Source organism: Carcharodon carcharias, assembly GCF_017639515.1.
Source record: "Carcharodon carcharias isolate sCarCar2 chromosome 35 unlocalized genomic scaffold, sCarCar2.pri SUPER_35_unloc_4, whole genome shotgun sequence".
NCBI lineage: Eukaryota > Metazoa > Chordata > Chondrichthyes > Lamniformes > Lamnidae > Carcharodon > Carcharodon carcharias.
In genome coordinates this window covers 1337160-1364815 of record NW_024470720.1, presented here as the reverse complement: position 1 = coordinate 1364815, position 27656 = coordinate 1337160, and the positions used below count along the sequence as shown (strand labels likewise).

Here is a 27656-nt window from a genome sequence, read left to right as displayed (position 1 = left end):
TCGGCAACATGAGGCCTCATCATGAGCAACGATCTGCGGCTTTAACACTCGTACAACTGCACACGGACAGAACAACCCAGCTCCTCCATCTTTGGTATCGTTACTGAACACCTACACGTGAAGGGATACAGGACTATGTACAAGACAGAATAAATAGGTTGGCAGGAAAACCAAATCAGCCAGGCTTTGGAGGGCGGGGTCAGCCTCGCACCTCCTGATTGCACAGAGACACCTCAGTGACAGCGACAGCCTTTTAAGGGGCAACCGAGGATGCGAGAAAAAGGGCCGGCAGGCAAGAAACCCCCAGGACCACAGGCGGGGAGAATGAAACATGAACTAAAGTGTGGCCCCACGACTCCGGAGTGGATCCCGCAGCCACGGAGAGGCAGAGGACCCCCCCCCTTGGTGCTGCTGCGGCCCTTTACGCGCTGCACAGCTCGCAGAACACACCGTGCCCCACCGCCCCCCCCAAACATCGGACAATCCCTCTTCGCGCCTCTGCCCCCGAACATAAAATTTCTTCGAAAGGTCCCCGTGGGGAGGAGGAGCTCACGGGACCTGGAGAGTGCAGAACCAGGCCATTCGGCCCACCCAGCCAGCGCTGGTCGGGGATGGCAAAAAGGCGGGGTTTATCGACAAGCTCACCACCGGCTGTCGCACGGGAGTGGGGGGGTGGACTCCCCAGTTCCGTTCCCTATCCCCAACCCATCGCTCCCCAGCCTCCACCCCCCCAACCCGTAACGGTGTGGCCTGGTGGGTGGGGTCTGATTAGCCCTCATTCTGGCTGGATGCTGGAGTTGGGGGGGTGAAATCAGCCAGGGTTCCCTTCCCTTCGCTTCTGCAGGGCGTGTGGGGGGTAGGGTTCTAGGGAGGGATGAGGGTGGGGGGGGGGGTCGCTGGGATACAACTCTGCCAACTCCTGCGATGCAGACCGTAGCCGAATATCCATCGCAGCCCCTCCCCCCCGACCCCGGCACCCACCAGAGCTGGCGGGCAAGGCAGGACTGGGAGCCAGGGTTAGGGGAGGGGTGGGGAATGAGATACCACCCCGCCCCCCCCCAACCTCCAGCTCCCGCCAACCTTCTGACAGTGGGTGGGGGGGGGGGGGGTGGTCTGCCCGACAGGGGAGGAGTGGATATGGGTGGATTGGGGTGGGTGGGGGGTGAAGGGACAGGGCACAGGGGGTGGGCACCTAATGCCAGCGATGCCCACACTACCAGGGAAGAATCAACAGCGAGTCGGCCATCACCGCTCGGTCCAGACCCGGCTCAGTCAGCGACCGCGCCGCACACTCAAGCCGACCAGCTGGTTTCCAGTTCTAGCCTCATCGTGATGTCGGCCGCAATCCCCCCCTCACCCCGCACCACCCCCCCCCCCCCCCCCCCCACCCACTAGCCCCTAGGAGGCCCTCTTTGGTCTCAGAGAGCGTCTGATCTCTAGCCAATAGTCCTGGCAATACTGGTTAATGGCTCCGGCTTCGGTTTGGAGGCGAGGGGGTTTGCCACCAGCGGGCGACCCGGGGCGGCTCTCCCGGACCGGCAGGGCATCCCCGGGGGGCTCCCGCCCGGGACTCCAAGAGGCGGCGTCCACGGCGGCCCTGTCGAGGACCCGCAGGTCCACCCGCCCGGCGGTGTGGCTGAAGCTGTTCTCGGTGGTCACGCAGTGGTAGATGGCAGTGTCCCGGGGCTCCAGCGAGCGGACAAGCAGGCCGTGGTCCGTCTTCAGGAACCTCTTGTCCCGACGCAGCTGTTGGGGGGAGAGCGGAGAGGCCGTTAGCGCAAGCGAGAACCGTTGGACATCACCGAGCCGTCAAAATGGCTGCTGCGGCCCTTGAAGTGCTTCACAGTTACAGAAAAGACTGAATGCAACAACAGGCGTTCCTGCAGCAAATATCGCTGCCTCAGGACAGGCCAGGGCAAGGGCAACTGCGGTGGCAACAGAGGAAGTGGGGCAGCCAACTCGCGCACAGCAAGATCCCAGAAGCGTTGCGACCGGCTAATACCCAGATCAGCTCTTTGGAGTAACTGTGCAGCACTCCCTCAGTACCGGTCCTCCGATCTTATGGGGCAGTGCTGAGGGAGAACCGCACCGTCGGAGGGTCAGTGCTGAGGGAGCGCCGCACTGTCGGAGGGTCAGTGCTGAGGGAGCGCCGCACCGTCGGAGGGTCAGTTTCTGAGGGAGCGCCGCACTGTCGGAGGGTCAGTTTCTGAGGGAGCGCCGCACTGTCGGAGGATCAGTGCTGAGGGAGCGCCGCACTGTCGGAGGGTCAGTGCTGAGGGAGCGCCGCACTGTCGGAGGGTCAGTGCTGAGGGAGCGCCGCGCTGTGGGAGGGTCAGTGCTGAGGGTGTGCCGCGCTGTCGGAGGGTCAGTGCTGAGGGAGCGCCGCACTGTCGGAGGGTCAGTGCTGAGGGAGCGCCGCACTGTGGGAGGGTCAGTGCTGAGGGAGCGCCGCACTGTCGGAGGGTCAGTGCTGAGGGAGCGCCGCGCTGTCGGAGGGTCAGCGCTGAGGGAGCGCCGCGCTGTAGGAGGGTCAGCGCTGAGGGAGCGCCGCACTGTTGGAGGGTCAGTGCTGAGGGAGTGCCGCACTGTCGGAGGGTCAGTGCCGAGGGAGCGCCGCACTGTTGGAGGGTCAGTGCTGAGGGAGTGCCGCACTGTCGGAGGGTCAGCGCTGAGGGAGCGCCGCACTATGGGAGGGTTTTTTGGGGGGTCCGGTTGAACCCTTGACTTTCTGAATCTGAGGTGGGGATGGAGTGAGAGAGGGAGAGAGACTAAGCGAGGAGACTGGGCCTCATCGGGTCATCGTTCCTCTTACCAGCTTCCTTCGAGCAGACCGATCCTGCTGGACAAGCCATTTGGTGGTTGCCCGGGGTGATTGTGGCCGACACTCCAGGAATGTGCTGCTTCCCTCCACTCCAAACTGCACTGTATCTGAAATCATCCTGCTCACTGCAGAAGGAAATCCAGAGAATTAACCGGGAGGGAACACAAAGCGAGAGCTGTATCTCCCTCTGGTGGCACAGGAGCTACTGCTCTGTTAGATTCATACAACCCTTAATCGGCAAGGAATTCATAAAGTTTCACTCTATCCAAAAGAAAACAGAGAAATTACATCAAACTTGTACCAAAACTTGGCTACAGCCACACTCGGAGCACCGTGCACAGTTCTGGTCTCCGTATCCCTCGGTTAGACCACACTCGGAGCACTGTGCACAGTTCCAGTCTCCGCATCCCTCGGTTAGACCACACTCGGAGAAGCGTGCACGGTTCCAGTCTCCGCATCCCTCGGTTAGACCACACTCGGAGCACTGTGCACAGTTCCGGTCTCTGTGTCCCTCGGTTAGACCACACAGAGCACTGTGCACAGTTCCAGACTCCGTACCCCTCGGTTAGACCACACTCGGAGCACCGTGCACAGTTCCGGTCTACATGTCCCTGGGTTAGACCACACGCGAAGCACTGTGCACAGTTCCGGTCTCCGTATCCCTCAGTTAGACCACACTCGGAGCACCGTGCACAGTTCCGGTCTCCGTATCCCTCGGTTAGACCACACTCGGAGCACCGTGCACAGTTCCGGTCTCCGTATCCCTCGGTTAGACCACACTCGGAGCACCGTGCACAGTTCCGGTCTCCGTATCCCTCGGTTAGACCACACTCGGAGCACCGTGCACAGTTCCGGTCTCCGTATCCCTCGGTTAGACCACACTCGGAGCACTGTGCACAGTTCCGGTCTGTACATTATGAAAAGGATACAGAGACACTGGAGAAGGTGCAGTAAAAGATCCACAGGGAAGATCCCAGAATAGAGAGGTTATAACTATCGGGAAAGATTGAACAGACCGGGGCTCTTGTCTCTATAAAAGAGAAGGCTGGGGGTGGTGGTGGGGGGGTGACCTGTTCGAGCTCTTTAAAATGATGGAGGGGGTTTCGATAGTGTCGACATAGAGAAGATGTTTCCACTTGTTTGGGGGGAGACCAGAACTGGGGGGGGGCCATCAATATAAGACAGTCCCTAATAAATCCAATCGGTGGGGGGGGTGGAATTCAGGAGAAACGTCTTTACCCAGAGAGAGGGGAGAATGTGAGGTGCACTTAGAAGCTGTACCACCCCCCCTCCGCCCACCCCCACCCCACACCCAACCCCCGCTGCCTGCCGGGGGGCTGAGGGGTCTAGAACACGGGCGGAGGAGGGGGGGTAGGTCACAGTCTCTGGATAAGGGGGTGGACCATTTTGGACGGAGATGAGGAGAAATGTCTTCACTCGGAGAGCTGGGAATCTTCGGAATTCTCGAGCCCAGTTGAGTACGTTCGAGACTGAGAGCGAGAGATCTCTCGACAGTCTGAGAATTAAGGGGTATGGGGAGACTGGGGGGGACAGAGAGGGGGGTAAGCAGGATCTGGCCTGTGACTGACCAAAATATGGAAGGTTCACTCAGGAAGTGTCCACGTCGAGAGACAACGTCGGGAAGGTGAAGCCCAGTGCGCGAGGCTCTGAACGCTACATCTACCCACTGACCCGGAGAGGGTGGGAGTCACTGTCCAGCTCGATACCCACCGACCCGGAGAGGGTGGGAGTCACTGTCCAGCTCGATACCCACCGACCCGGAGAGGGTGGGAGTCACTGTCCAGCTCGATACCCACCGACCCGGAGAGGAAGCGGGTCACCCTCGATCCCAGGGTTGGTGGGAGGGGGTTGCGCTGAGATGGATGATATTATTGAACAGCAGAAGCGGGCTCGAGGGGCCGAAGGGCCAGCTCCGAGCTTCCTAAAAGAATAACCCTTGGCAAAGCCTGCACCCCCTCGTACCCGAGGCTTGGTCCGGAGACGGGCTCTTCCCCGCAGCCGGAATGAGGAAGGTCTCGCTCGGTGGGGTCTGTGTCCAGCAGCTCAGCCCTCCGCAGCCGGCCTCCCCCCACCCAGACCCCCACCCACCGACTCCCCCCCCACCCCACCCCCATCCCCCCACCCCCTCCACCCCACCCCCACACCGACTCCCCCCCACCGACTCCACCCCACCCCCACCCACTGACTCCTCCCCACCCCCCACCAACTCCACCCACCAACTCCCCCAACACCACCCCCCCACCCACCAACTCCCCCACCACCCCCAACCACCTCCATCCACCAACTCCCCCAACACCCCCCACCCACCAACTCCCCCACCACCCCCAACCACCTCCACCCACCAACTCCCCCACCACCCCCAACCACCTCCACCCACCAACTCCCCCACCACCCCCAACCACCTCCACCCACCAACTCCCCCACCACCCCCAACCACCTCCACCCACCAACTCCCCCACCACCCCCAACCACCTCCACCCACCAACTCCCCCAACACCACCCCCCCACCCACCAACTCCCCCAACACCCCCAACCACCTCCACCCACCAACTCCCCCACCACCCCCAACCACCTCCACCCACCAACTCCCCCAACACCCCCCCCCCACCCACCAACTCCCCCAACACCCCCAACCACCTCCACCCACCAACTCCCCCACCACCCCCAACCACCTCCACCCACCAACTCCCCCACCATCCCCAACCACCTCCACCCACCAACTCCCCCAACACCCCCAACCACCTCCACCCACCAACTCCCCCACCACCCCCAACCACCTCCACCCACCAACTCCCCCAACACCCCCCCCCAACCCACCAACTCCCCCACCACCCCCAACCACCTCCACCCACCAACTCCCCCACCACCCCCCCACCCACCAACTCCCCCACCACCCCCAACCACCTCCACCCACCAACTCCCCCACCACCCCCAACCACCTCCACCCACCAACTCCCCCAACACCCCCAACCACCTCCACCCACCAACTCCCCCACCACCCCCAACCACCTCCACCCACCAACTCCCCCAACACCCCCAACCACCTCCACCCACCAACTCCCCCAACACCCCCCCCCCACCCACCAACTCCCCCACCACCCCCAACCACCTCCACCCACCAACTCCCCCAACACCCCCCCCCCACCCACCAACTCCCCCACCACCCCCAACCACCTCCACCCACCAACTCCCCCAACACCCCCCCCCCACCCACCAGCTCCCCCACCACCCCCAACCACCTCCACCCACCAACTCCCCCACCACCCCCAACCACCTCCACCCACCAACTCCCCCACCACCCCAACCACCTCCACCCACCAACTCCCCCACCACCCCCAACCACCTCCACCCACCAACTCCCCCAACACCCCCAACCACCTCCACCCACCAACTCCCCCAACACCCCCCCCCACCCACCAACTCCCCCAACACCCCCCCCCCCACCCACCAACTCCCCCACCACCCCCAACCACCTCCACCCACCAACTCCCCCACCACCCCCAACCACCTCCACCCACCAACTCCCCCACCACCCACCAACTCCCCCACCACCCCCAACCACCTCCACCCACCAACTCCCCCAACACCCCCAACCACCTCCACCCACCAACTCCCCCACCACCCCCAACCACCTCCACCCACCAACTCCCCCACCACCCCCAACCACCTCCACCCACCAACTCCCCCACCACCCCCAACCACCTCCACCCACCAACTCCCCCAACACCCCCCCCCCACCCACCAACTCCCCCACCACCCCCAACCACCTCCACCCACCAACTCCCCCACCACCCCCAACCACCTCCACCCACCAACTCCCCCACCACCCCCAACCACCTCCACCCACCAACTCCCCCAACACCCCCCCCCCACCCACCAACTCCCCCACCACCCCCAACCACCTCCACCCACCAACTCCCCCACCACCCCCAACCACCTCCACCCACCAACTCCCCCACCACCCCCAACCACCTCCACCCACCAACTCCCCCACCACCCCCAACCACCTCCACCCACCAACTCCCCCAACACCCCCAACCACCTCCACCCACCAACTCCCCCAACACCACCCCCCCACCCACCAACTCCCCCAACACCCCACCACCTCCACCCACCAACTCCCCCACCACCCCCAACCACCTCCACCCACCAACTCCCCCACCACCCCCCACCACCCTCCAACTCCACCAACTCCCCACCACCTCCACCCACCAACTCCCCCACCACCCCCAACCACCTCCACCCACCAACTCCCCCAACACCCCCAACCACCTCCACCCACCAACTCCCCCACCACCCCCAACCACCTCCACCCACCAACTCCCCCACCACCCCCAACCACCTCCACCCACCAACTCCCCCAACACCCCCCCCCCAACCCACCAACTCCCCCACCACCCCCAACCACCTCCACCCACCAACTCCCCCACCACCCCCCCCCACCCACCAACTCCCCCACCACCCCCAACCACCTCCACCCACCAACTCCCCCACCACCCCCAACCACCTCCACCCACCAACTCCCCCACCACCCCCAACCACCTCCACCCACCAACTCCCCCAACACCCCACCCCACCCACCAACTCCCCCACCACCCCCAACCCCACCCACCAACTCCCCCACCACCCCCAACCACCTCCACCCACCAACTCCCCCACCACCCCCAACCACCTCCACCCACCAACTCCCCCACCACCCCCAACCACCTCCACCCACCAACTCCCCCACCACCCCCAACCACCTCCACCCACCAACTCCCCCAACACCACCCCCCCACCCACCAACTCCCCCACCACCCCCAACCACCTCCACCCACCAACTCCCCCACCACCCCCCAACCACCTCCACCCACCAACTCCCCCAACAACCCCCCCCCACCCACCAACTCCCCCAACACCCCCAACCACCTCCATCCACCAACTCCCCCACCACCCCCAACCACCTCCACCCACCAACTCCCCCACCACCCCCAACCACCTCCACCCACCAACTCCCCCAACACCCCCAACCACCTCCACCCACCAACTCCCCCACCACCCCCAACCACCTCCACCCACCAACTCCCCCAACACCCCCCCCCAACCCACCAACTCCCCCACCACCCCCAACCACCTCCACCCACCAACTCCCCCACCACCCCCCCACCCACCAACTCCCCCACCACCCCCAACCACCTCCACCCACCAACTCCCCCACCACCCCCAACCACCTCCACCCACCAACTCCCCCAACACCCCCAACCACCTCCACCCACCAACTCCCCCACCACCCCCAACCACCTCCACCCACCAACTCCCCCAACACCCCCAACCACCTCCACCCACCAACTCCCCCAACACCCCCCCCCCACCCACCAACTCCCCCACCACCCCCAACCACCTCCACCCACCAACTCCCCCAACACCCCCCCCCACCCACCAACTCCCCCACCACCCCCAACCACCTCCACCCACCAACTCCCCCAACACCCCCCCCCCCACCCACCAGCTCCCCCACCACCCCCAACCACCTCCACCCACCAACTCCCCCACCACCCCCAACCACCTCCACCCACCAACTCCCCCACCACCCCCAACCACCTCCACCCACCAACTCCCCCACCACCCCCAACCACCTCCACCCACCAACTCCCCCAACACCCCCAACCACCTCCACCCACCAACTCCCCCAACACCCCCCCCCACCCACCAACTCCCCCAACACCCCCCCCCCCACCCACCAACTCCCCCACCACCCCCAACCACCTCCACCCACCAACTCCCCCACCACCCCCAACCACCTCCACCCACCAACTCCCCCACCACCCACCAACTCCCCCACCACCCCCAACCACCTCCACCCACCAACTCCCCCAACACCCCCAACCACCTCCACCCACCACTCCCCACCACCCCCAACCACCTCCACCCACCAACTCCCCCACCACCCCCACCACCCTCCACCCACCAACTCCCCCACCACCCCCAACCACCTCCACCCACCAACTCCCCCAACACCCCCCCCCCACCCACCAACTCCCCCACACCCCCAACCACCTCCACCCACCAACTCCCCCACCACCCCCCAACCACCTCCACCCACCAACTCCCCCACCACCCCCAACCACCTCCACCCACCAACTCCCCCAACACCCCACCCCACCCACCAACTCCCCCACCACCCCCAACCCCACCCACCAACTCCCCCACACCCCCACCACCCACCAACTCACCCAAAACCACCCACACCACCTCCTCCTCCACACTCCCACCAACTTCCACCTCTCCCACCACCACCAACCCCCCACCCACCACTCCAGTCACCAACCATCCACCCAACCCACACCCCAACACACCCACACACCAACTCCCCCTACCTCACACCCAACCCAACCACCTCTCACACCACTACAACTACCCCACTCCCACACCAACACACCTCCCTCCCCACACCCCCTCACAACCACTCCACCAACTACCCCCCACCAACCCCCACCAACCTCCACCCACCAAACTACCACCACGACTCCCCCCCCACCTCCACCTCCACCACTACTCACCCACCACCACCCAACCACCACCACCCCCACCCACCACCTCACCCTCCACACACCCCCAACCACCAACTCTACACCACCACCCCACCAACACAACTCCCCCACCAACCCCTCCAACCCACCCCCCAACCTCACCCACCAACTCCCCCTCAACCACCCACCACCCACACCACCCTACCTCTCAACCACCACCATCCCCCACCCCAACAACCCACAACCTCACACCACACCAACTACTCCTACCCACCACCCCCACCACCACCCCCATCCCACCAACTCCCCACAACACACCCCACTAACCACTCACACCCTCCAACCTCCCCAACAACACACCCCCAACCCCCAGCCACTCCACTCCAACACCACCCACCCCCAACCACCCCACTCCACCACCACCCACCAACACACACACAACTACGCCTCCCAACTCCCCACCACCCCCCCCACCACCACCCTCCACACACCATCCAACTCCACCCTCACCCCCTACCCACCAACACCAACTCCCCCCACCACACCCCCTACCACACTACCTACTCCTACAACCTACCATCCTACCCCCACAACTCCCCCACTCACCTCCTCCCCCACCCCAACTCTCCACCCCCCACACACTACTCACATCACTCCCCCAACTCCCACCCCACACCCCCCACCTACACCCTCCACCCACCTCCCCTACCCCAACACCACCACCAACCCACAACCTCCTCCACAACTTACACCAACAACCCTCCAACCACCCCTCAACCCCACTTACTCACACCACCACCCACTCCCAACAAACTCCCACCACCCCTCCACCCTCCAACCAACACCCAACCACCAACACCCTCCCACACACTCACCTCCCCCCCACCCCCACCTCACCAACTCCCTCCCCCACACACACTCCCCCAACCACCTCCACCCACCCCAACTCCCACCTCCCACCACACTCTCCTACCCACTCACCCCACCAACACCAACTCCACCCTCCAACACCACCCCTCCCAACCCACAACCCCACCCCACCACCCACCCCCCAACCCCACATCCTACCAACTCCCCAACTACCACCACCCACCACCACCCTCCCCTACCAACTACCCAACCACCTCCACACACCTACTCTACCACCACCTACTCCACCCACCACACTCACCCTCCACCCCCCCACCACCACACCCCCTCCCCCACCCCACCCCCCCCCCACCCCCACCCCCGCCCCCCCCCCCCCCCCACCACACTCCCCCCCCCACATCCCCCCCCACCCGCCCCCACCCCCCCACCACACCTCCCCCACCACCCCCACCCACCAACCCACCCCCACACCCAAATCCAACCCCACCCCCACCACCCCCCAACTCCCCCCCACCCCCCACCCCCAACCCCCAACCACCCCAACAACCCCACCCTCCCCACACCACACCCCCCAACACCACCCCCCCAACCACACACCCACCCACCCCCCACCAAACCAACACACCACCACAAACCACACCTCACACTCTCCCACCTCCACCACTCCCCCAACCCCCACCCCTCCCCACCAACTCCCCCCACCACCCCCAACCACCTCCCCCACCAACTCCTCCCCCACCCCCCCCCACCCACCAACTCCCCCACCACCCCCAACCACCTCCACCCACCAACTCCCCCACCACCCCCAACCACCTCCACCCACCAACTCCCCCACCACCCCCAACCACCTCCACCCAACAACTCCCCCACCACCCCCAACCACCTCCACCCACCAACTCCCCCAACACCCCCAACCACCTCCACCCACCAACTCCCCCAACACCCCCCCCCCACCCACCAACTCCCCCACCACCCCCAACCACCTCCACCCACCAACTCCCCCACCACCCCCAACCACCTCCACCCACCAACTCCCCCACCACCCCCAACCACCTCCACCCACCAACTCCCCCACCACCCCCAACCACCTCCACCCACCAACTCCCCCAACACCCCCAACCACCTCCACCCACCAACTCCCCCACCACCCCCAACCACCTCCACCCACCAACTCCCCCAACACCCCCAACCACCTCCACCCACCAACTCCCCCACCACCCCCAACCACCTCCACCCACCAACTCCCCCACCACCCCCAACCACCTCCACCCACCAACTCCCCCACCACCCCCAACCACCTCCACCCACCAACTCCCCCAACACCCCCCCCCCACCCACCAACTCCCCCACCACCCCCAACCACCTCCACCCACCAACTCCCCCACCACCCCCAACCACCTCCACCCACCAACTCCCCCAACACCCCCCCCCACCCACCAACTCCCCCACCACCCCCAACCACCTCCACCCACCAACTCCCCCAACACCCCCCCCCACCCACCAACTCCCCCACCACCCCCAACCACCTCCACCCACCAACTCCCCCACCACCCCCAACCACCTCCACCCACCAACTCCCCCACCACCCCCAACCCACCCCCGCCCACCAACTCCCCCACCACCCCCAACCACCTCCACCCACCCCCACCCACCAACTCCCCCACCACCCCCACCCCCACCCACCAACTCCCCCACCACCCCCAACCACCTCCACCCACCAACTCCCCCAACAACCCCCCCCCAGCCCCCTCCCCCCTCCGGCCGGTCTCCGCACCTTTCATGTTGTAGCCCCTGCACTGCCTCAAGGGGTCGCCGTGCCGGACATCCTGTCTCCGACTGCGCCTGGGGAGAGAGAAAGGCAAACGAACGGTCAGCTGGCGGAGCGTGGGACATCGCTGACCCCGCCCCACCCCTCCCCCTCCCCCTCCCCTACCCTACCCAGCCCCTCCCCTACCCACCACCCCTCCCCATCCCCCACCCCCACCCGTCCACATTCCCCACCCCCACCTCACCCCATCCCCCACCCCCACCCCTTCCCCTCCCCTACCCTACCCAGCCCCTCCCCCACCCACCACCCCTCCCCATCCCCCACCCCCACCCCTTCCCATCCCCCACCCCTTCCCATCCCCCTCCCCCACCCCTCCCCATCCCCCACCCCCACCCCTCCCCATCCCCCACCCCCACCCCCACCTCACCCCATCCCCCACCCCCACCCCTTCCCCTCCCCTACCCTACCCAGCCCCTCCCCCACCCACCACCCCTCCCCATCCCCCTCCCCCACCCCTTCCCATCCCCCACCCCTTCCCATCCCCCTCCCCCACCCCTCCCCATCCCCCACCCCCACCCCTCCCCATCCCCCACCCCCACCCCCACCTCACCCCATCCCCCACCCCCACCCCTTCCCCTCCCCTACCCTAGCCAGCCCCTCCCCCACCCACCACCCCTCCCCATCCCCCACCCCCACCCCTTCCCCTCCCCTACCCTACCCAGCCCCTCCCCCACCCACCACCCCTCCCCATCCCCCACCCCGACCCCTCCCCATCCCCCACCCCTACCTCTCCCCATCCCCCACCCCCACCTCTCCCCCTCCCCCACCCCACCCCCTCCCCATCCCCCACCCCACCCCCTCCCCCTCCCCCACCCCACCCCCTCCCCCTCCCCCACCCCCACCCCTCCCCATCCCCCACCCCCACCTCTCCCCATCCCCCACCCCCACCCCTCCCCATCCCCCACCTCTCCCCATCCCCCACCTCTCCCCATCCCCCACCCCCACCCCTTCCCCTCCCCTACCCTACCCAGCCCCTCCCCCACCCACCACCTCTCCCCATCCCCCACCCCCACCCCTCCCCATCCCCCACCTCTCCCCATCCCCCACCCCCACCTCTCCCCATCCCCCACCCCCACCCCTCCCCATCCCCCACCCCCACCCCCACCCCTCCCAATCCCCCACCCCCACCCCCACCTCTCCCCATCCCCCATCCCCCACCCCTCCCCATCCCCCACCTCTCCCCATCCCCCACCCCCACCTCTCCCCATCCCCCACCCCCACCTCTCCCCATCCCCCACCCCCACCTCTCCCCATCCCCCACCCCCACCCCTCCCCATCCCCCACCCACAACCCTCCCCATCCCCCACCCCCACCTCTCCCCATCCCCCACCCCCACCCCTCCCCATCCCCCACCCCCACCCCTCCCCATCCCCCACCCCCACCTCTCCCCCACCCCCACCTCTCCCCATCCCCCACCCCTCCCCATCCCCCACCTCTCCCCATCCCCCACCTCTCCCCATCCCCCACCCCTCCCCATCCCCCACCCCCACCTCTCCCCATCCCCCACCTCTCCCCATCCCCCACCCCCACCTCTCCCCATCCCCCACCCCTCCCCATCCCCCACCCCCACCTCTCCCCATCCCCCACCCCCACCTCTCCCCATCCCCCACCCCCACCCCTCCCCATCCCCCACCCCCACCCCCACCTCTCCCCATCCCCCATCCCCACCTCTCCCCATCCCCCACCCCCACCCCTCCCCATCCCCCACCCCCACCTCTCCCCATCCCCCACCCCTCCCCATCCCCCACCCCCACCCCTCCCCATCCCCCACCCACACCCCTCCCCATCCCCCACCCCCACCCCTCCCCATCCCCCACCCCCACCCCTCCCCATCCCCCACCCCCACCTCTCCCCATCCCCCACCCCTCCCCATCCCCCACCTCTCCCCATCCCCCACCCCCACCTCTCCCCATCCCCCACCCCTCCCCATCCCCCACCCCCACCTCTCCCCATCCCCCACCCCTCCCCATCCCCCACCCCCACCTCTCCCCATCCCCCATCCCCCACCCCTCCCCATCCCCCACCTCTCCCCATCCCCCACCCCCACCTCTCCCCATCCCCCACCCCTCCCCATCCCCCACCCCCACCTCTCCCCATCCCCCACCTCTCCCCATCCCCCACCCCCAACTCTCCCCATCCCCCACCCCTCCCCATCCCCCACCCCCACCTCTCCCCATCCCCCACCTCTCCCCATCCCCCACCCCCAACTCTCCCCATCCCCCACCCCCACCCCTCCCCATCCCCCACCCACAACCCTTCCCATCCCCCAACCCCAACCCTCCCCATCCCCCACCCACAACCCTTCCCATCCCCCACCCCCACCTCTCCAGATCTCCCACCCCCACCTCTCCCCATCCCCCACCCCATCGCCCGCCCCTCCCCAACCACTCCCCTCCCCAACCCCCTGCCCCCCCCCCCACGCCCCTCCCCCACACCCGGCCCCTCCCCCACTCCCACCCTACCCTCGGCACAGCACCTACCGCTTCAGCGTGGGGGTGTAGCGGGAACAGGCTTCTCCGTCCCAGGCACAGTAAGGGTCTCGGGCCAGACAACAGTCAGCACATCCCAGGCCATATCGGGCGCATCGGTGCAGAGTCAGCTGGGTCACTCCCACATCCGAGGATACGTACAACTGTTGCTGCAGGGAGCAGAGAGCAGAGAGCAGAGAGCGAGCATTAATCCCGGCACGTAACCTAACCCAGCACAGAAAGCACACTAGCTGGGGTCTCTCACTCCCCTCTCTCTCAGGGAGATATCTGTACACTGACTGGTGTCTCTCAGTCCCTCTCTCTCTCTCAGGGAGATATCTGTACACTGACTGGTGTCTCTCAGTCCCTCTCTCTCAGGGAGATATCTGTACACTGACTGGTGTCTCTCAGTCCCTCTCTCTCTCTCAGGGAGATATCTGTACACTGACTGGTGTCTCTCAGTCCCTCTCTCTCAGGGAGATATCTGTACACTGACTGGTGTCTCCCAGTCCCCTCTCTCGCAAGGAGATATCTGTACACTGACTGGTGTCTCCCAGTCTCCTCTCTCTCAAGGAGATATCTGTGCACTGGTGTCTCTCAGTCCTCTCACTCTCTCAGGGACATATCTATACACAAACTGGTGTCTTTCAGTCCCTCTCTCTCAGGCAGATATCTGTACACTGCTATCTCTCAGTCCCTCTGTATTAGCGAGATATCTATACACTGACTGTTGACTATCAGTGCCTCTCTCTCAGGGAGATATATGTACACTGACAGGTGACTCTCCATGCCTCTATCTCTCAAGGAGATATCTGAACACTGACTGGTGTCTCTCAGTCCCCTCTCTCAGGGAGATTTCTGTAAACTGACTGGTGACTCTCAGTCCCCTCTCTCAGGGAGATTTCTGTAAACTGACTGGTGTCTCTCAGTCCCTTTCTCAGCGAAATATCTGTGCACTGACTGGTGTCTCTCAGTCCCCTGTCTCTCAGGGAGATATCTGTACTCTGACTGGTGTCGCTCAGTCCCTCTCACTCTCAGGGAGATATCTGTACACTGACTGGTGTCTCTCAATCGCTCACTCTCAGGGAGATATCTGTACACTGACTGGTGTCTCTCAGTCCCTCTCTCTCTCAGGGAGATATCTGTATACTGACTGGTGTCTCTCAGTCCCCTCTCTCTCAGGGAGATATCTGTACACTGACTGGTGTCTCTCAGACTCTCTCTCTCAGGGAGATATCTGTACACTGACTGGTGTCTCTCAGTCTCTCTCTCTCTCAGGGAGATATCTGTACACTGACTAGTGTCTCTCAGTCCCCTCTCTCTCTCAGGGAGATATCTGTACACTGACTGGTGTCCCTCAATCCCTCTCTCTCAGGGAGATATCTGTACACTGACAGGTGTCTCTCAGTCCCTCTCTCAGGGAGATATCTGTACACTGACTGGTGTCTCTCAGGCCCTCTCTCTCAGGGAGATATCTGTACACTGACTGGTGTCTCTCAGACCCTCTCTCTCAGGGAGATATCTGTACACTGACTGGTGTCTCTCAGTCCCTCTCTATCAGGGAGATATCTGTACACTGATTGGTGTCTCTCAGTCTCTCTCCCTCCGGGAGATATCTGTACACTGAATGGTGTCTCTCGGTCTCACTCTCCACAGGAGATATCTGTACACTGACTGGTGTCTCACAATCACCCCTCTCTCAGGGAGATATCTGTACACTGACTGGTGTATCTCAGTCCCTCTCTCTCTCAAGGAGATATCTGTACACTGACTGGTCTGTCTCAGTCCCCTCTCTCAGAGGGACATATCTGTACACTGACTAGTGTCTCTCAGTCCTTCTCTCTCTCAAGGATATATCTGTACACTGACTGGTGTCTCTCAGTCCCTCTCTCTCTCAAGGAGATATCTGTACACTGACTGGTCTCTCTCAGTCCCCTCTCTCAGAGGGACATATCTGTACACTGACTAGTGTCTCTCAGTCCCTCGCTCTCTCAAGGAGATATCTGTACACTGACTGGTGTCTCTCAGTCCCCTCTCTCTCAAGGAGATATCTGTGCACTGGTGTCTCTCAGTCCACTCTCTCTCTCAGGGAGATATCTGTACACTTCCTGGTGTCTCTCAGTCCCTCTCTCTCTCAGGGAGATATCTATACACAGATTGGTGTCTCTCAGTCCTTCTCTCTCAGGGAGATATCTGTACACTGATTGGTGTCTCTCAGTCCCTCACTCGCTCAGAGAGATATCAGTACACTGACTGGAGTCTCTCAGTCCCTCTCTCTCTCAGGGAGATATCTGGACACTGACTGTTGTCTCTAAGTCTCCTCTTTCTCAGGGAGATATCTGTACACTGACTGGTATCTATCAGTCCACTCTCTCTCTCAGGGAGATATCTGTACACTGACTGGTGTCTCTCAGTCCCCTCTCTCAGGGAGATTTCTGTAAAGTGACTGGTGTTTCCCAGTCCCTCTCACTCTCAGGGAGAAATCTGTACACTGACTGGTGTCTCTCAGTCCCTCTCTCTCAGGGAGATATCTGTACACTGACTGGTGTCTCTCAGACTCTCTCAGGGAGATATCTGTACACTGACTGGTGTCTCTCAGTCTCTCTCTCAGGGAGATATCTGTACACTGACTGGTGTCTCTCAGTCACCTCTCTCTCAGGGAGATATCTGTACACTGACTGGAGTCTCTCAGTCTCTCTCCCTCCGGGTGATATCTGTACACTGACTGGTGTCTCTCAGTCCCCTCTCTCTCTCGCAGGGAGATATCTGTACACTGACTGGTGTCTCTCAGTCTCTCTCCCTCCGGGTGATATCTGTACACTGACTGGTGTCTCTCAATCCCCTCTCTCTCTCAGGGAGATATCTGTACACTGATTGGTGTCTCTCAGTCACCTCTCTCTCAGGGAGATATCTGTACACTGACTGGTGTCTCCCAATCACCTCTCTCTCAGGGAGATATCTGGACACTGACTGGTGTCTCTCAATCCCCTATCTCTCAGGGAGATATCTGGACACTGACTGGTCTCTCTCACTCCCCTCTCACTCAAGGAGATATCTGTGCACTGGTGTCCCTCAGTCCCCTCTCTCTCTCTCCGGCAGATATTTGTACACTGACTGGTGTCTCTCAGTCCCTCTCTCTCTCAGGGAGATATCTGTACACTGACTGGAGTCTCTCAGTCCCTCTCTCTCTCAGGGAGATATTTGGACACTGACTGGTGTCTCTAAGTCCCCTCTCTCTCTCGGAGATATCTGTACACTGACTGGTATCTATCAGTCCCCTCTATCTCTCAGGGAGATATCTGTACACTGACTGGTGTCTCTCAGTCCCCTCTCTCATGGAGATTTCTGTAAAGTGACTGATGTCTCTCAGTCCCTATCTCAGGGAGATATCTGTACACGGACTGGTGTCTCTCAATCCCTCTCTCTCAGGGAGATATCTGTACACTGACTGGTGTCTCTCTGTCCCTCTCTCTCTCAGGGAGATATCTGTACACTGACTGGTGTCTCTCAGTCTCTCTCTCTCTCAGGGAGATATCTGTACACTGAATGGTGTCTCCCAAACACTTCTCTCTCAGGGTGATATCTAGACACTGACTGGTGTATCTCAGTCCCTCTCTCTCTCAAGGAGACATCTGTACACTGACTGGTCTCTCTCAGTCCCCTCTCTCAGAGGGACATATCTGTACACTGACTAGTGTCTCTCAATCCCTCTTTCTCTCTCAAGGAGATATCTGTACACTGACTGGTGTCTCCCAGTCCCCTCTCTCGCAAGGAGATATCTGTACACTGACTGGTGTCTCCCAGTCTCCTCTCTCGCAAGGAGATATCTGTGCACTGGTGTCTCTCAGTCCACTCTCTCTCTCAGGGAGATATCTGTACACTTCCTGGTGTCTCTCAGTCCCTCTCTCTCTCAGGGAGATATCTATACACAGACTGGAGTCTCTCAGTCCTTCTCTCTCAGGGAGATATCTGTACACTGACTGGAGTCTCTCAGTCCCTCTCTCTCTCTCAGGGAGATATCTGGACACTGACTGTTGTCTCTAAGTCCCCTCTTTCTCAGGGAGATATCTGTACACTGACTGGTATCTATCAGTCCCCTCTCTCTCTCAGGGAGATATCTGTACACTGACTGGTGTCTCTCAGTCCCCTCTCTCAGGGAGATTTCTGTAAAGTGACTGGTGTTTCTCAGTCCCTCTCACTCTCAGGGAGAAATCTGTACACTGACTGGTGTCTCTCAGTCCCTCTCTCTCTCAGGGAGATATCTGTATACTGACTGGTGTCTCTCAGTCCCCTCTCTCTCAGGGAGATATATGTACACTGACTGGTGTCTCTCAGACTCTCTCTCTCAGGGAGATATCTGTACACTGACTGGTGTCTCTCAGTCTCTCTCTCAGGGAGATATCTGCACACTGACTGGTGTCTCTCAGTCCCTCTCACTCTCAAGGATATATCTGTACACTGACTGGTGTCTCTCAGTCCCCCCTCTCTCAGGGAGATATCTGTACACTGACTGGTGTCTCTCAGTCCCCTCTCTCTCATGGAGATATCTGTACACTGACTGGTGTCTCTCAGTCCCTCTCTCTCAGGGAGATATCTGTACACTGACTGGTGTCTCTCAGTCCCTCTCTCTCAGGGAGATATCTGTACACTGACTAGTGTCTCTCAGTCCCTCTCTATCAGGGAGATATCTGTACACTGATTGGTGTCTCTCAGTCTCTCTCCCTCCGGGAGATAGCTGTACACTGAATGGTGTCTCTCGGTCCCTCTCTCTCTCAAGGAGATATCTGTACACTGACTGGTCTGTCTCAGTCCCCTCTCTCAAGGGACACATCTGTACACTGACTAGTGTCTCTCAGTCCTTCTCTCTCTCAAGGATATATCTGTACACTGACTGGTGTCTCTCAGTCCCTCACTCTCTCAAGGAGATATCTGTACACTGACTGGTGTCTCTCAGTCCCCTCTCTCTCAAGGAGATATCTGTGCACTGGTGTCTCTCATTCCACTCTCTCTCTCAGGGAGATATCTGTACACTTCCTGGTGTCTCTCAGTCCACTCCCTCTCTCAGGGAGATATCTATACACAGATTGGTGTCTCTCAGTCCTTCTCTCTCAGGGAGATATCTGTACACTGACTGGTGTCTCTCAGTCCCCTCTCTCAGGGAGATTTCTGTAAAGTGACTGATGTCTCTCAGTCCCTATCTCAGGGAGATATCTGTACACTGACTGGAGTCTTTCATTCCCTCTAGCTCTGAGGGAGATATCTGTACACCGACTGGTGTCTCTCAATCCCTCTCTCTCAGGGAGATATCTGTACACTGACTGGCGTCTCTCAGTCCCTCTCTCTCTCAGGGAGATATCTGTACACTGACTGGTGTCTCTCAGTCTCTCTCTCTCAGGGAGATATCTGTACACTGAATGGTGTCTCCCAAACACCTCTCTCTCAGGGTGATATCTAGACACTGACTGGTGTATCTCAGTCCCTCTCTCTCTCAAGGAGACATCTGTACACTGACTGGTCTCTCTCAGACCCCTCTCTCAGAGGGACATATCTGTACACTGACTAGTGTCTCTCAATCCCTCTTTCTCTCTCAAGGAGATATCTGTACACTGACTGGTGTCTCCCAGTCCCCTCTCTCGCAAGGAGATATCTGTACACTGACTGGTGTCTCCCAGTCTCCTCTCTCTCAAGGAGATATCTGTGCACTGGTGTCTCTCAGTCCTCTCACTCTCTCAGGGACATATCTATACACAAACTGGTGTCTTTCAGTCCCTCTCTCTCAGGCAGATATCTGTACACTGCTATCTCTCAGTCCCTCTGTATTAGCGAGATACCTATACACTGACTGTTGACTATCAGTGCCTCTCTCTCAGGGAGATATATGTACACTGACAGGTGACTCTCCATGCCTCTATCTCTCAAGGAGATATCTGAACACTGACTGGTGTCTCTCAGTCCCCTCTCTCAGGGAGATTTCTGTAAACTGACTGGTGACTCTCAGTCCCCTCTCTCAGGGAGATTTCTGTAAACTGACTGGTGTCTCTCAGTCCCTTTCTCAGCGAAATATCTGTGCACTGACTGGTGTCTCTCAGTCCCCTGTCTCTCAGGGAGATATCTGTACTCTGACTGGTATCGCTCAGTCCCTCTCACTCTCAGGGAGATATCTGTACACTGACTGGTGTCTCTCAATCGCTCGCTCTCAGGGAGATATCTGTACACTGACTGGTGTCTCTCAGTCCATCTCTCTCTCAGGGAGATATCTGTATACTGACTGGTGTCTCTCAGTCCCCTCTCTCTCAGGGAGATATCTGTACACTGACTGGTGTCTCTCAGACTCTCTCTCTCAGGGAGATATCTGTACACTGACTGGTGTCTCTCAGTCTCTCTCTCTCAGGGAGATATCTGTACACTGACTGGTGTCCCTCAGTCCCTCTCTCTCAGGGAGATATCTGTACACTGACTGGTGTCTCTCAGTCCCTCTCTCTCAGGGAGATATCTGTACACTGACTAGTGTCTCTCAGTCCCTCTCACTCTCAAGGATATATCTGTACACTGACTGGTGTCTCTCAGTCCCTTTCTCAGCGAAATATCTGTGCACTGACTGGTGTCTCTCAGTCCCCTGTCTCTCAGGGAGATATCTGTACTCTGACTGGTATCGCTCAGTCCCTCTCACTCTCAGGGAGATATCTGTACACTGACTGGTGTCTCTCAATCGCTCGCTCTCAGGGAGATATCTGTACACTGACTGGTGTCTCTCAGTCCATCTCTCTCTCAGGGAGATATCTGTATACTGACTGGTGTCTCTCAGTCCCCTCTCTCTCAGGGAGATATCTGTACACTGACTGGTGTCTCTCAGACTCTCTCTCTCAGGGAGATATCTGTACACTGACTGGTGTCTCTCAGTCTCTCTCTCAGGGAGATATCTGTACACTGACTGGTGTCCCTCAGTCCCTCTCTCTCAGGGAGATATCTGTACACTGACTGGTGTCTCTCAGTCCCTCTCTCTCAGGGAGATATCTGTACACTGACTAGTGTCTCTCAGTCCCTCTCACTCTCAAGGATATATCTGTACACTGACTGGTGTCTCTCAGTCCCCCCTCTCTCAGGGAGATATCTGTACACTGACTGGTGTCTCTCAGTCCCCTCTCTCTCATGGAGATATCTGTACACTGACTGGTGTCTCTCAGTCCCTCTCTCTCAGGGAGATATCTGTACACTGACTGGTGTCTCTCAGTCCCTCTCTCTCAGGGAGATATCTGTACACTGACTGGTGTCTCTCAGTCCCTCTCTATCAGGGAGATATCTGTACACTGACTGGTGTCTCTCAGTCCCTCTCTATCAGGGAGATATCTGTACACTGACTGGTGTCTCTCAGTCCCTCTCTCTCAGGGAGATATCTGTACACTGACTGGTGTCTCTCAGTCCCTCTCTCTCAGGGAGATATCTGTACACTGACTGGTGTCTCTCAGTCCCTCTCTCTCAGGGAGATATCTGTACACTGATTGGTGTCTCTCAGTCTCTCTCCCTCCGGGAGATATCTGTACACTGAATGGTGTCTCTTGGTCTCACTCTCCACAGGAGATATCTGTACACTGACTGGTGTCTCACAATCACCTCTCTCTCAGGGAGATATCTGTACACTGACTGGTGTATCTCAGTCCCTCTCTCTCTCAAGGAGATATCTGTACACTGACTGGTCTGTCTCAGTCCCCTCTCTCAGAGGGACATATCTGTACACTGACTAGTGTCTCTCAGTCCTTCTCTCTCTCAAGGATATATCTGTACACTGACTGGTGTCTCTCAGTCCCTCTCTCTCTCAAGGAGATATCTGTACACTGACTGGTCTCTCTCAGTCCCCTCTCTCAGAGGGACATATCTGTACACTGACTAGTGTCTCTCAGTCCCTCGCTCTCTCAAGGAGATATCTGTACACTGACTGGTGTCTCTCAGTCCCCTCTCTCTCAAGGAGATATCTGTGCACTGGTGTCTCTCAGTCCACTCTCTCTCTCAGGGAGATATCTGTACACTTCCTGGTGTCTCTCAGTCCCTCTCTCTCTCGGGGAGATATCTATACACAGATTGGTGTCTCTCAGTCCTTCTCTCTCAGGGAGATATCTGTACACTGACTGGTGTCTCTCAGTCCCTCACTCGCTCAGAGAGATATCAGTACACTGACTGGAGTCTCTCAGTCCCTCTCTCTCTCAGGGAGATATCTGGACACTGACTGTTGTCTCTAAGTCCCCTCTTTCTCAGGGAGATATCTGTACACTGACTGGTATCTATCAGTCCCCTCTCTCTCTCAGGGAGATATCTGTACACTGACTGGTGTCTCTCAGTCCCCTCTCTCAGGGAGATTTCTGTAAAGTGACTGGTGTTTCTCAGTCCCTCTCACTCTCAGGGAGAAATCTGTACACTGACTGGTGTCTCTCAGTCCCTCTCTCTCTCAGGGAGATATCAGTACACTGACTGGTGTCTCTCAAACTCTCTCTCTCAGGGAGATATCTGTACACTGACTGGTGTCTCTCAGTCTCTCTCTCAGGGAGATATCTGTACACTGACTGGTGTCCCTCAGTCCCTCTCTCTCAGGGAGATATCTGTACACTGACTGGTGTCTCTCAGTCCCTCTCTCTCAGGGAGATATCTGTACACTGACTAGTGTCTCTCAGTCCCTCTCACTCTCAAGGATATATCTGTACATTGACTGGTGTCTCTCAGTCCCCTCTCTCTCAGGGAGATATCTGTACACTGACTGGTGTCTCTCAGTCCCCTCTCTCTCATGGAGATATCTGTACACTGACTGGTGTCTCTCAGTCCCTCTCTCTCAGGGAGATATCTGTACACTGACTGGTGTCTCTCAGTCCCTCTCTCTCAGGGAGATATCTGTACACTGACTGGTGTCTCTCAGTCCCTCTCTATCAGGGAGATATCTGTACACTGATTGGTGTCTCTCAGTCTCTCTCCCTCCGGGAGATATCCGTACACTGAATGGTGTCTCTCGGTCTCACTCTCCACAGGAGATATCTGCACACTGACTGGTGTCTCACAATCACCTCTCTCTCAGGGAAATATCTGTACACTGACTGGTGTATCTCAGTCCCTCTCTCTCTCAAGGAGATATCTGTACACTGACTGGTCTGTCTCAGTCCCCACTCTCAGAGAGACACATCTGTACACTGACTAGTGTCTCTCAGTCCTTCTCTCTCTCAAGGATATATCTGTACACTGACTGGTGTCTCTCAGTCCCTCTCTCTCTCAAGGAGATATCTGTACACTGACTGGTCTCTCTCAGTCCCCTCTCTCAGAGGGACATATCTGTACACTGACTAGTGTCTCTCAGTCCCTCGCTCTCTCAAGGAGATATCTGTACACTGACTGGTGTCTCTCAGTCACCTCTCTCTCAAGGAGATATCTGTGCACTGGTGTCTCTCAGTCCACTCTCTCTCTCAGGGAGATATCTGTACACTTCCTGGTGTCTCTCAGTCCACTCTCTCTCTCAGGGAGATATCTGTACACTGACTGGTGTCTCTCAGTCCCTCACTCGCTCAGAGAGATATCAGTACACTGACTGGAGTCTCTCAGTCCCTCTCTCTCTCAGGGAGATATCTGGACACTGACTGTTGTCTCTAAGTCCCCTCTTTCTCAGGGAGATATCTGTACACTGACTGGTATCTATCAGTCCCCTCTCTCTCTCAGGGAGATATCTGTACACTGACTGGTGTCTCTCAGTCCCCTCTCTCAGGGAGATTTCTGTAAAGTGACTGGTGTTTCTCAGTCCCTCTCACTCTCAGGGAGAAATCTGTACACTGACTGGTGCCTCTCAATCCCGCTCTCTCAGGGAGATATCCGTACACTAACTGGTGTCTCTCAGTCTCTCTCTCTCTCAGGGAGATAACTGTACATTGACTGGTGTCTCCCAGTACCTCTCTCTCAGGGAGTTATCTGTACACTGACTAGTGTGTCTCTGTCCCTCTCCCTCCGGGAGATATCTGTACACTGACTAGTGAGTCTCTGTCTCTCTCTCTCAGGGAGATATCTGTACACTGACTGGTGTCTCACAAACACCTCTCTCTCAGGGTGATATCTAGACACTGACTGATGTCTCTCAGTCCCTATCTCTCTCAAGGAAACATCTGTACACTGACTGGTCTCTCTCAGTCCCCTCTCTCAGAGGGACATATCTGTACACTGACTAGTGTCTCTCAATCCCTCTCTCTCTCTCAAGGAGATATCTGCACACTGACTGATGTCTCCCAGTCCCCTCTCTCGCAAGGAGATATCTGTACACTGACTGGTGTCTCCCAGTCCCCTCTCTCTCAAGAAGATATCTGTGCACTGGTGTCTCTCAGTCCCCCACTCTCTCATGGACATATCTATACACAGACTGGTGTCTCTCAGTCCCTCTCTCTCAGGCAGATATCTGTACACTGCGGTCTCTCAGTCCCTCTCTATCAGCGAGATATCTATACACTGAATGTTGACTATCAGTCCCTCTCTCTCAGGGAGATATATGCACACTGACAGGTGTCTCCCCATGCCTCTCTCTCTCAAGGAGATATCTGTACACTGACTGGTGTCTCAGTCCCCTCTCTCATGGAGATTTCTGTAAACTGACTGGTGTCTCTCAGTCCCTTTCTCAGCGAGATATCTGTACACTGACTGGTGTCTCTCAGTCCCCTGTCTCTCAGGTAGATATTTGTACACTGACTGGTGTCTCTCAGTCCCCTCTCTCTCTCAGGGAGATATCTGTACACTGACTGGTGTCTCTCAGTCCCCTCTCTCAGAGAGATATCTGTACACTGACTGGTGCCTCTCAGTCCCTCTCTCTCTCAGGGAGATATCTGTACACTGACTGGTGTCTCTCAGTCCCCTCTCTCAGAGAGATATCTGTACACTGACTGGTGCCTCTCAGTCCCTGTCTCTCTCAGGGAGATATCTGTACACTGACTGATGTCTCTCAGTCCCCTCTCTCAGAGAGATATCTGTACACTGACTGGTGTCTCTCAGTCCCTATCTCTCACAGAGAAATATCTGTACACTGATTGGTATCTCTCAGTCCCCTCTCTCTCAGGGAGATATCTCTACACTGACTGGTGTCTCTCAGTCCCTCTCTCTCAGGAAGATATCGGTACACTGACTGGTTTCTCTCAGTCCCCTCTCTCTCAGAGAGATATCTGTCCACTGACTGGTGTCTCTCAGTCCCCTCTCTCTCAGGGAGATATCTCTACACTGACTGGTGTCTCTCAGTCCCTCTCTCTCAGGGAGATATCTGTACACTGTCTGGTGTCTCTCAGTCCCCTCTCTCTCAGGGAGATATCTGTACACTGACTGACGTCTCTCAGTCCCCTCTCTCTCAGGGAGATATCTGTACACTGACTGGTGTCTCTCAGTCCCCTCTCTCACAGGGAGATATCTCTACATTGACTGGTGTCTCTCAGTCCCTCTCTCTCTCTCAGGGAGATATCTGTACACTGACTGGCGTCTCTCAGTCCCCTCTCTATCTCAGGGAGATATCTGTACACTGACTGGTGTCTCTCAGTCCCCTCTCTCTCTCAGGGAGATATCTGCACACTGACTGGTGTCTCCCAGTCCCTCTCTCTCTCTCAGGGAGATACCTGTACACTGACTGGTGTCTCTCAGTCCCTTTCTCAGCGAGATATCTGTACACTGACTGGTGTCTCTCAGTCCCCTGTCTCTCAGGTAGATATTTGTACACTGACTGGTTTCTCTCAGTCCCCTCTCTCTCTCAGGGAGATATCTGTACACTGACTGGTGTCTCTCAGTCCCCTCTCTCAGAGAGATATCTGTACACTGACTGGTGACTCTCAGTCCCTCTCTCTCTCAGGGAGATATCTGTACACTGACTGGGGCCTCTCAGTCCCTCTCTCTCTCAGGGAGATATCTGTACACTGACTGATGTCTCTCAGTCCCCTCACTCAGAGAGATATCTGTACACTGACTGGTGTCTCTCAGGCCCTCTCTCTCACAGAGAGATATCTGTACACTGATTGGTGTCTCTCAGTCGCTCTCTCTCTCAGGGCGATATCTGTACACGGACTGGTGTCTCTCAGTCCCCTCTCTCTCTCAGGGAGATATCTGTACACTGACTGGTGTCTCTCAGTCCCCTCTCAGGGAGATATCTGTACACTGACTGGTGTCTCTCAAACCCCTCTCTCTCACAGGGAGATATCTGTACACTGACTGGTGTCTCTCAGTCCCCTCTCTCAGGGAGATATCAGTACACTGACTGGTGTCTCTCAGTCCCCTCTCAGGGAGATATCTGTACACTTACTGGTGTGTCTCAGTCCCCTCGCTCTCTCAGGGAGATATCTGTACACTGACTGGTGTCTCTCAGTCCCCTCTCTCAGAGAGATATCTGTACACTGACTGGTGCCTCTCAGTCCCTCTCTCTCTCAGGGAGATATCTGTACACTGACTGGTGTCTCTCAGTCCCTCTCTCTCAGGGAGATATCAGTACACTGAATGGTGTCTCTCGGTCTCACTCTCTCCGGGAGATATCTGTGCACTGACAGGTGTCTCTCAGTCCCTCTCTCTCTCAAGGAGATATCTGTACACTGACTGGTCTCTCTCAGTCCCCTCTCTCAGAGCGACATAGCTGTACACTGACTGGTGTCTCTCAGTCCCTCTCTCTCCCAGGGAGATATCTGTACACTGACTGGTGTCTCTCAGTCCCTCTCTCTCAGGGAGATATCTGTACACTGACTGGTGTCTCTCAGTCCCTCTCTCTCTCAGGGAGATATCTGTACACTGACTGGTGTCTCTCAGTCCCCTCTCTCTCAGGGAGATATCTGTACACTGACTGCTGTCTCTCAGTCCCCTCTCTCTCAGGGAGATATCTGTACACTGACTGGTGTCTCTCAGTCCCTCTCTCTCTCAGGGAGATATCTGTACACTGACTGGTGTCTCTCAGTCCCCTCTCTCTCAGGGAGATATCTGTACACTGACTGGTGTCTCTCAGTCCCCTCTCTCTCAGGGAGATATCTGTACACTGACTGGTGTCTCTCAGTCCCTCTCTCTCAGGGAGATATCTGTACACTGACTGGTGTCTCTCAGTCCCTCTAGCTCTCAGGGAGATATCTGTACACTGACTGGTGTCTTTCAATCCCTCTCTCTCAGGGAGATAT

The 27656-nt window shown here is 58.8% G+C and overlaps 1 protein-coding gene across 1 annotated transcript in view; it reads right to left on the bottom strand.

The window, feature by feature from the left end:
• Positions 1-1398: 1398 nt before the first annotated feature.
• sema3gb (sema domain, immunoglobulin domain (Ig), short basic domain, secreted, (semaphorin) 3Gb) overlaps positions 1399-27656 on the bottom strand; it is a 105948-nt gene continuing 79690 nt past the window's right edge. Inside the window, exons 15-18 of the mRNA XM_041181432.1 lie at positions 14530-14687; positions 11996-12063; positions 2813-2946; positions 1399-1746 (exon numbers count right to left, since the gene is read on the bottom strand). Coding sequence (XP_041037366.1) covers positions 1399-1746; positions 2813-2946; positions 11996-12063; positions 14530-14687 — 708 coding nt within the window. The remainder of the gene's footprint in view (positions 1747-2812; positions 2947-11995; positions 12064-14529; positions 14688-27656) is intronic.